The sequence below is a fragment of the Nicotiana tomentosiformis genome, chromosome 11 (genome assembly GCF_000390325.3).
Source record: "Nicotiana tomentosiformis chromosome 11, ASM39032v3, whole genome shotgun sequence".
Lineage (NCBI taxonomy): Eukaryota > Viridiplantae > Streptophyta > Magnoliopsida > Solanales > Solanaceae > Nicotiana > Nicotiana tomentosiformis.
This window is the reverse complement of record NC_090822.1, coordinates 18,734,053-18,745,443: the sequence shown is the minus strand read 5'-3', so window position 1 is coordinate 18,745,443 and position 11,391 is coordinate 18,734,053. Positions and strand designations below refer to the sequence as shown.

Sequence of the window (11,391 nt, the reverse complement as noted above, 5' to 3'; positions counted from 1 at the left end):
AAGTGTTTTCCACACCACCAACTTGGGGGGGGGGGGTATTGAGATTATCTAATTATGTAAAGTGGCTAGTTAGTTGTAAAATAGCTAGTTAGTTTTAAAGTGGTTATTTAGATGCAAAGTGGCTATGCCAGACATAAAGTTAATTAGATAGGATATTCTGTACATATATTCATTACAGGTATCAATAACGCGTGAGGTTCATTTTCCCAGTCCTTCTTTCTCTTTCTTCTCGAATGTTCTCTCTCTCTATTTGACCTCCATTGCTATTCAAGCTATGCTCGATCCGGCTTTTACTTTGAGAAATTAACATGGTATATGAGCTCGGTTATTCCGATATATCATCTCCCAATTATCTATTTCTCCTTTGTGTTTGTTGATTTTGACTTTTCCCCTAATTCGATCGATTTCTGAGAGCGGTCTCGTATTTGCCCTAATTGACTATCTGAGAAGGGACATTTTCTTCCAAAGTGTGATACTCACACAATTAATCTCAATCACTCATGGATGTTGATGATTTGAGCGATGTGGCTACCACAGAAGTGAATATCAGAGTTCTAGGAAATTCCGGAATCGATCCAAGTGATTCCTTGTATCTGCACCCGTCGGATAATCCCGGTGCTATACTTGTTTCTGTTCCTTTCAGTGGAGTTGGTTATCATTCATGGAGGCGTAGTGTGTTGCGAGGTCTGTTGGTGAAAAATAATCTAGGGTTTATAAATGGCGAATGCAAGCGTTCAAACCCTCACTCACCCACATTTCGTCAATGGAAGCGATGTGATGACATTGTGACTTCTTGGATCCTTAATTCTCTATCAAAGGAAATCACAGATAGTGTTGAATATGAAAATGATGCTACTGAGCTATGAATTGAGCTAGAAGATTGATATGAGTAGACAAATGAAGCTTGACTGTATCAAATCCAAAAAGAAATAAACGATACATCTTAGGGGACTCTTGATATTACCAATTACTACAACAAATTGAAGAAGCTATGGGAAGAATTGAGCACCTTGAGTAAAAGGTCTAAATGCAGTTGCAATTGTATTTGTGGAGCAAAGGAAAATTTCTATAAAGCTGAGTAGGATAGACGACTAATACAATTCCTCATGGGATTGAATGAAACCTACACTGTGATTCGAGGAAGCATCCTCATGATGAACCCATTACCAACCTTAACTCAAGCCTTTTCTCTCCTAATACAAGATGATAAGCAGAGAGAAATCAAACCAAACACTAAGTTGTTTATCGAATCAACCTCTATGAATGCTGCTAGTTCTAGGTCCAACACTTATAGGACGAACTATTCGACCATCAACAACAACTATGATGGATAAGGAAGGGGAAAACCTATATGTGACTACTACAAGAAACCAGTACACACTAAGGATAGGTGTTTCAAATTACATGGATACCCTGAGAGTTCTGGATATCCTCGCAATCAAAACCAAAATCCGAACCAAAACTTCAACCAGAATCAAGGCTTCAATCGGAACCAGAATTACAACAAGGGAAAAAGAATAGTGGCCAATGTACATGGAAATCAGTCCTCTGATATGTTATCTATCAAAGGAGAGGAATAAATTTGAATGAAGACCAGAACATCAGCCAGTCAAAGGAGCAATATGGACAAATTATGAATCTGCTACAATACTTTCAAGCTGGGAATGAAGGAGAGAATGTAGGTGCCACCAATCCTATCAATGGAGCTGTGAACTTTGCAGGTATAATTATCTGTACTTCCTCTATAGATTTTGGTAAATTGTCATGTCAATGTCTCAAAAACAAGACTTATTCCTGGATATTAAACTCAGGGCCTTCCAATCACATGACCTTCAATAAGTCCCTATTAACCAACATTGTAACACTGCCCTATCTACTCTAGTTGTCCTACCAAATGGATATAAAGTGAGAGTAACAAAAATTAGCAGTGTAACACTTGTGCCTGATATCACTTTACATAAAGTAATATTTGTAACTTATTTCAAAAAACAATCTAATTTTTATTCATGGTCTGACCAGTTTTAACCCCGGAAGCATAGTAGCTTTCATTGACAACCTTTGTATTCTGCAGGCTCCTTCAATGAAGAGGCCTCTAGAGATTGGTAAGACTTTTGATGGGTTATACCTTCTTTGCCCAAAATGTCCGAGAAATAAGTACTTAGGTTCTACTGTTAGCAACTCAGTCTCTTGCCTTGGTAATAAGGATCATTGCACACATAACTCACACTGTCATATTGATTTATTTGTACATAGTTCATTATTCACAAATAAGTGTGTATCTCATCCACCTGTAAATGGTTTATGCTTGAAGCATGACATTGTGTTAGTATGATTTGACACAGAATTGGAGAGATAATCCAAGGAAGTATATACCATTTTGACACCAAGCCTTTATATACCATTTTGACACCAAGCCTTTCATTGTGAAGCCTTGTAGTTCGGATATGGAATTCACTAGGGAAGAGCTATATACAATGCCAATTTGAATAAAATTGCCGGTCTGGATTTCAAATATTGGAGTCCTAAGAGACTTAGCAAAACTGGGAGTTTGATTGGGAAACCACTCATGATGGATCAAAACACTGAAAAGAAAATGAGCCTCAATTTTGATAAACTACTAATTGAAGTAGATATTGATACTGCTTTACCTGAAAATGTAATTTTTAGGAATAAGAAAGTAAGTTTGGTTGAATAAAAAATCCATTATGAATGGAAACCTATTATATGAAACTATAAACGAGTAGACATGTAGAAGAGTACCGTAGGAAGAAGAATAAGCCCCAACAAGGGTCCCCAAATAAGCTAGTTGTAGTGGGGCACAAACTAACATAAGAACCAAACCCAAAGGAAAAAGCAGTAGCAGCAACTGTAAAATCAAAAGAAGCAAAGGTCTTAAAGGTGGTACGAACAAAGAAAGGGGCTGCTAAGGCTCAGGGACCCACATCACAACCTCGTAAACATGTATGGATTACCCCCCTCTCCCCCTCCTCCCCCCCTCCCGAACTCAAGTAAGCATCAATCCAGTCAAGAAGTATAATTACATGACCAAAATACATTCCATGTACTGGTCTATCCTGAACCGAGCAATAAAGGGCAATGAGGAAGCAAGGTTAGAAATGAGGGAGGGAGTCATATACCTCTCTCAGGCCATAAATAGTATGTTATGTTGGAATGTAAGGGGCCTCAATGGCCCAAATAAGCAAAGGGAGATACAACTTCTTTGCAGAAAAGAAGAAGTATGAGGTAGGAATGGTAGAAATAAAAATAATTAAAAAATAAGAATGAGCAGCTCGCAAGTAAACTTTTTGGGGGTTGGAAGTATGTCACCAATCTAGAACACCATTATAATGGTATGATTTGGTTAGCGTGGAGGCTAGATTACTTTCAAGTCCACCAAATATTAGGTAATGCACATGCTATAACATACAAGGTAACAAATAGGAATATAACCTTTATGGTGGTATATGAACATACGCCAAAGAGGAAAGAAGAGAGCTATAGAACTACTTAAATGATATTGGTAGGAGTTGCAATGGCCCATGGAACTCCATAGGTGATTTTAATGTAGTGCTTAACATGGATGATATGATTGGGGGGAATCCAGTCTCATCAATTAAAGTAATGGAATTTTAGGATTGTTTGGAATCTTGTGGATTGTTGGAACTGCCTCCCAAGGTAGCATGTACACATGGAGTGACAGGCAAGAGGAACGCATGGTATTCTCTAAAATAGATTGGGTCTTTATCAACAATGGGTGGTTGATATAGATGCTTGCTTATATAGTAAAACAACTACCTGCCAGCAGGTATCACTGATCACTCTCCAATCAAGGTGAAAGTTGAAACTACTAACTATACTTGGTAGTGTCAGTAAACCTTTCAAGTACTGCAATGTTTGGACAACTCACTCTAAATTCTTGGAGGTAGTGGTAACAAGTTGGCAAACTCCAGTGTCAGGATATGCCATGTTATAGGTAGTTAATAAACTTAAGTCACTAAAGAGGGATCTGAAGAATCTCAATAAGTAGCACTTCAGGAATACCCTAACTGAAGCAGGGGAGGATAGAACTATGTTAGATCAAATTCAAAGAGCACTGCAGAAAAACCCCTAGGACCAAAACCTGCAATTACAAGAGAAGGTGCAGTATCAGAAATTCAGAAGATCATCATACATACAAAGGGCTTTTTGCAACAGAGAATCAAAGCAACATGGATAAAACTTGGAGATGACAACTCTAAATACTTCTTCTCTGTTATCAAACATAGGAGACTACAATGTTGTATCACTCAATTGAATGATGCTTCAGAAGTGATACACATGGAAGGTTGTTGAAACAGATTAATGCAACAATCATCACATTAATCCCAAAAGTACCTAATCCAGTGTATACAAGCCAATTTAGGCCAATCTCCTGTTGTAATACTTTGCACAAATACATCTCTAAAGTCCTATTTATGAGACTGAAACAAGCTTTGAATCACTTGGTGCCAGAAAATCAGGCAGCCTTTTATTGCAGGTAGATCTCTAGTTCATAATGTGATAATCTCTCATGATCTACTAGGACATTATAACATGAAGACAACACCTAGGTGTCTAATAAAGATAGACTTGAGGAAAGCTTATTACATGGTTAATTGGGAGTTTATTAAAGAAGCTCTAACAGGCTATGCTCCAGTTTCATTCACTCAGATGGCTATGACATGTGTTACCTCTGTCACGACCCAGCCTAGGGCCGTGACAGATAATCGACACCAAGTGTCGATCATCACTAAACTTGCTGATAATCTACTAAACATGAATATAAACGGATAAACTGAACAAGCATAAGCATAGCTGATAAGAACTGTACAATTTGGAAATTTGATAAGGCTAACACAAGCTGGCATATAGAAACATACTAACTGCAAAGGTGCATATCTACAGGTCTCTAGGAGTGCTGAACTAAAGAAAGTACTGGACGGAATATGGCCCCGTCATATCCAAACTAGCTGACTGTACACATACCAAAATATAAGTAACTCCAAGAGTAAGCGGAGTGACTCAAGCAGCTGGTGGATGTCCTACTGATGTGGCTCAAGTGCTGATCTATCATTACCTGCGCGTCATGAAATGCAGCGCCCCGGAAGGGACGTGAGTATGATATGTACAAAGTATGTAGGGTGGAAAGCATATGTAAAGCATACTAAAGTATGACTGTAAGATGAAAATCTGAATATAAGCTGAAATCTAAACAAGAGTCTGAACTAGCTACTGATCTGGAACAAAACCAAAGGTTAAGCTGAAACTGTGCTGAAACTGAACTACTATCTGAACGGGTACCTGTCTGGTGTTATGGGCTATATCGCCCCAATCAAGTAGCTGTAAAACTGAACTAGCCTCATGTATAGTAATGCAATGCAAACTGTACCTATATACGCATATATAACATGCATGACTGGTGTTATATGCTATATCTCCCCAGCAGGTAATTATATAATCAATAGGTCCGGTTGGTGTGATGGGCTCTCTTCCCCTAGCATATAATCAATAGGCCTCGCTGGCGTTATGGGCTCTCTTCCCCTAGCATATAATCAATAGGCCTTGCTGGTGTTATTATATATATCCCTCAGCATAATCAATGTAAGCATGTATGAGGCATAACATATGTGGCAACATCATTTGGACTCAAGAAATCATGGAAGAAACTATAAACGGAATCACAAACGTAATCTGACGCTCGTCGTCCATAAGTTGGAAGGAGGAGCCTATCCTTATTTAGGAGAAACCGAGTATGTACACGAGATATTAAGATTAATTAACTCATTAGGATCTCTCTATAATCAATTTAGAACCAATGAACTCAAGATTTGTCCAACTCTTCGAATTTTAAAAAATTTCGGTAGAGTTTCCCCTAAAACTAGATGATCCCCCAAAACACAGCAAGATCCACAATATACACCGGAATGGATACCCGGACAAGATGATAACATCAAAGGAAAAGGAGATCCAGTTATCTATAATAGAGTCAAATGATCAACAAAACGGAATTATGAACGTAATGTCGGCTCATAGTGGCTAACTTGTGACATGAAAGTCTAAATATGATTTTGGAATAATCTTGTGATGACCCAAAATGTCATCTTTAAATTTGATAATTAATTCTATATTCTAATACCTCGAAAAGCACTATTTATCACTCCTCGACTTGCGTGCACAGTCCGTATAATTTTCTGAAAAGTTTTTATGTGAAAAATAGATTAAAATGTGAAATAGAGCTTTAAAACTCAACTGACTTGACTTTGGTCACCATTTTGAGCAAACAGACTCAGATCAGTGTTTTGACAGTTCCGGTAGGTCCGTATCTTGATTTGAGACTTGGGCGTATGCCCGTAATCAAATTCTGAGGTCCCTAACCCGAGATATGAATTTTTGATGAAAAATTAAAAGTTTGAAAGCTTAATGATTTTTAAGAATTTACTGATGTTGGATTTATTGACACCGGTCCGTATTTTGATAACGTAGCCCGGTATAGGTCCACTATGATATTTATGACTTGTCTGCCAAATTTGGTAAGAATCAGAGTTGATTTGATATGATTCGGACGTCCGGATGTAAAAATATAAGTTTTAAAGTTTTCTTAAAAAATTCCTTTGTTTTGGTGCCCGATTCGTAGTTTTAGGTGTTATTTTGGTGATATGATCGCACGAGCAAGTTCATATGATATTTTAGGACTTGTGTGCATATATGGTTTGGAACCCCGAGGGCTCGGGTGTAGTTCGGATCATGATCGGCGCATTTTGGAACCATGAAACTGCTGAACCTGCTGCAACTGGTTTCCTTTTATGCCATCGCGTGACTGTGTCCGCAATCGCGAAGGCTTAATGGTCACTGATGAAATTTGTGCTATGCGATCGCATAGTGAGGTCCGCGATCGCACAGTGACAGCAGGCAAAGCACCGCGAACGCGAGGGCCAAGCCACGTTCGCGTAGAAGGAATGAGGCAGAAGCTGAAGCACAAAATTTGAGCTATGCGATCGCACAAGGTCGTCCGCGATCGCGGAAGGCTGAGAAGCTGTGCTTCGCGTTCGCATAAGCCCTTACGTGTTCGAGTAGAGCAAAAGGCTGGGCAGCCAAAATGTGCTTCGCGATCGCGAAGAGTAAAATGAACCTAGGGAAAAGTTGTTCTACGCGATCACGAACGAATTTCCGCGATCGCGATAAATAAAAATCTGAATAACAGAACTTAAGTTCTCGAAATGGGATTTCGACCAATTTTCAACCATTTCCAATTTTTGAGCTCGGGTAAGGCGATTCTTGAGCGATTTTTACGGTAAAACATTGGGGTAAATGTTCCTTATCCTATATTGATTATATTTCATGATTCCATACTCATTTACATCATGAATTCGTGAATTTATGGAAGAAAAATCAGATTTTTATTAAATCTTCCAAAAATAAAAATTTAAGATTTGAAAGTCCATTTGACATCGAAATTGGATAATTTTTGTATGGTTGGACTCGTCTCGGAATGGGTGTTCGGATTTCGTAAGTTTTTCCGAGATTTGAGACGTGGGTTCCACTGTCGAATATTTTAATAAATTTTGGATTTTTATCCGAAAAATTATAAATTCATATGGAATTAATTCCTATGATTCATATTGAGTATATTGAATTGTTTATGAATAGATTTGAAGCTTTTGGAGACAAATTTAAAAGGAAAAGTTATGGTCGAGTAATTGATTGGAATTTGCAAAGCGAGGTAAGTGTTGTGGTTAACCTTGACTTGAGGGAGAACCCTTAAACTATTTGTTATGTGAAATGCATGTGACCGATGTATAGGCGAAGTGACGAGTGTCTATACGTCATCAAATTAATTGTTTGCATAATTATTTAAAAATCATAAATTATTCTAAGGCACGAATTAATTATTTTAATAATTATTTCTTTCCTATTCTTTGACAAATATTAATTCTTGAATTTCTGCAATAATTGTTACATACTATTTGATTTATGTGTATTAATTGCTACTTGACATTTAGCATATTAAATATTAAACTGCCTATTTTCTCCCTGATTTCCTTAATAAATTGCTATTTGTCATTGTTTGTTTCATAATTAAATCATAATTATTGTATGCTTGTTGTCTTAAAATTTTGTATTAATTATTGTATTTATTGGGGCAATTTATTCTATAAGAATTGGTAAATAGATATATTGGGGGATCGGATTGCACGCCGCAATAGAATTATTTAAAAGTCAATATTGGGGGATCAGATTGCACGCCACAACCGACTTATTTAAAAGTCTATACATACTTGATTAAAATAAATATATGAGAGGATTGAAAATGAATATATTGTGGGAGTGGTTTGTACGCTGCAACAAAAATTGGTTGAAATAATAATGGGTTATGACTGCTGAGTTGGCTTCAATTATTATAAATGAGTTAACCGATTTATTTCTATTATTATTTGTTGTTGTTATTAATATTGCGTACAGATTAATGTAAGTGACTCGCCTTAGCCTCGTCACTACTTCATCGAGGTTAGGCTCAGCATTTACCAGTACATGGGGTCGGTTGTATTGATACTACATTCTGCACTTCTTGTGCAGATTTCGGAGTTGGTCCTAGTGACGTACCATAGACTTGCTCGGATTTCAACTACCCAGAGGAGACTTGAGGTATAACTGCACGGCGTCCGCAATTCTGAAGTCTCCATCTACTTTACTTTAGCTGTGTGTTTATTTTCAGATAGCTTTATTTTATTCAGACCTTTATTTGTATTATTCTAGAAGCTCGTGCACTTGTGACACCAATTCTGGGATGGTATTTAGACACCGTTATTTGTATGGGTTATTCACTACATTTCAGACTTTACTTCCGAATTTGTTTCTTTGTTATTAACAAATTTAAAAATTATTTTTAAAATGGATAATATTATTCTAACGTTGGCTTGCCTAGCAAGTGAAATGTTAGGCGCCATCACAGATCGAAGGTAAGAATTTTGGGTCTTGCAAATCTAAGCATCAACACATGATAATTAAGCTTATATAATCTTAAATGAATCTATTAGGATCATATGGGGTTTAAGTATACATAAAATCATCAAAGGAACGGAACAAACGAAAATTCGGACGGCATAGGCCAAATGGGCAATTCACCCTTTTTGTTTTTGTTGTGTTTTGAAGTTTCAACCTAAACTAATTTCTCCCATAATTCACATATGGAATTGAATACTATACAAGGATACCATACATGCTTAAATTTCCCTTGAACAAACCTTAAAATATCAAGAGGAAAGGCTAGAACATAGCCAAACCAAATCATGCCAAAAACGAAATGAAAACCCTATATACCTCTTGTGTTCTCGCTTCCAAACCTTGTTTCCTTTGCTCCACACCCTTACCTATGCTTGTATAACTAAAATATAGAGGTGAAAATCTTCCTTATCCATAAATCTCTTTCAAAAACAGGAGGTATAAGGAGAAAGGGGGATGACAAAGTCTTACCTATGTCCTAAGGATCGCGTTGATGTGTTCGCGTCTTGATTTTAAGTTGCGGGTGATGGAATTGCTTTAAAACCCTAAGGATGTATTTAGAATGTCTAGAGAGACTTTTAGGTCTAATTTGGGTTGAAATGAGCCTTAGAGACAAAGGCTACAACTTTATATATCAAGATAAACTTCAACCGACCTTGTGGGTCCCATAGGGAGCTGCTTGTGAAGTGTCGCAAAAGCGCAAATATCTCTCCACTCCGATATCGTATCGACAAATGGTTTAATACGTTGGAAACTATACTCGTAGATCTATAATTTGGTAGGTGATTAACCCCGTAATTCCAAATATATTGAGAGAAAATCTCAGTAACATTAGACCTAAATTTAAGTAAAATTATGAACGTAACTTGCGATAACTTTTGTCGACTTTTGTTTCCTAACTGGGTTGACTTCAAAACTTAACTCACGAGTATAATATGATTAAAATACCTTATAATATCACCTACTTATCATGTTAATCACTCTAGTATCACCTCAAAAGTACGGGTTATAACATTCCCAACTTGCCGTTTCGACGAAACTTATTTTTTTCGATTTGTTTAGCTTCTAAACCTTCCAACCCTCTTGGTACTTGCAGTTCATGATCTTAAATATTTGTAACCTCCAAAGTAACATACTTAACTTACTTAATGTACTTTCAAAGATAATCTAATTTTCGAGCATACATCAACTGACTTACGACGTACTTTTACGTACAAAAACATGAGGTATAACAACCTCAACCAAATTTTTAGTGAAAATTAATGGGAAGGATATGGTTATTTTGAAGGTAAAAGAGGCCTTAGACAGGGGACCCAATATCTCCATTACTGTTTGTTCTTGTCATGGAGTACCTATCAAGGACACTAAAGAAGATGAGTGAACTTCCAGACTTTAAGTACCACTCTATGTGCAATGCCCTAAAACTCACTCATTTAACATTTGCAAGGAGACACTAGATCAATAGCAAGGGTAATGGAAATGCTAGAGCACTTTAGCAGGGTCAATGAGTTAGTAATCAATGTGGATGAATCCAATATTTTCTTGGCAGGAATAAATGAAGCATCTCAGACAGAGATCTTAGCAAGTACAGGTTTCTCGGTAGGTACTTTACCTATCAGGTACCTTGACTTGCCACTGTATTTAAAGAAATGGAGCAAAATCAACTGCCACCAACCTGTTGGAAAGATCACAAATAGGATAACAAATGCATACTCAAGGAAGTTGTCCTATGTAGGGAGACTACAGGTTATTAAAGCTGTGCTTTTCTCTATATATAACTTTTTTTTGGGGGGGTGGGTGGGGGGGTTGCTGTTTTTATTCGGCCTCCATGGAGTATATATGAAGACTGAAAGCAATATTTGGACTCATAAAACCCTGACTGATTGTAGTTGATATTGAAAGAAGCTTAATTCTCTCAAAGGCCTTACGGAGAACTCGTATAAGAATGGGGAGTACATACTCACTCCTATTGGTACTTATTCAGTGACATTGTGGAGCAGGTGAGACTGCGGGAAACAAGCTTAATTGGACCAAGATGATGCAACCAAAGCATAAATTTATCATCTGGTTAGCCAATCAGGATAGGCTACTAACTAAGAAAGGCTTAACATGATGCAAATCCCAGTGGCAGATGGCACATAAAATTTATGTGATCAAGGAAGGCTATAAACTCAGGCACATCTTTTTTTGTTGAATGTGCTTGGATTACAGCAGTCAGGAATGGACTATCAATATAGCTAGGAATACAGCTCCAGCAAAAGGGCATCAAAGAGAGTCTCCAATGGATAAGAAGAAGCATTGGAAACAAGTTCAAAAGGAGATTGTATCAGTAGTGTGAAGTGCCATGATATACCATACATGGTAAGCTAGGAA

At 37.3% G+C, this 11,391-nt stretch overlaps 1 protein-coding gene across 1 annotated transcript; it reads left to right on the top strand.

Moving 5' to 3' along the window:
* The first annotated feature begins 500 nt into the window (after positions 1 to 500).
* LOC138901101 (uncharacterized) lies at positions 501 to 866 on the top strand. The gene has a single exon (XM_070188834.1). The coding sequence runs from the start codon at positions 501 to 503 to the stop codon at positions 864 to 866; it is 366 nt and encodes a 121-aa protein (XP_070044935.1).
* The last annotated feature ends 10,525 nt before the right edge of the window (positions 867 to 11,391 follow it).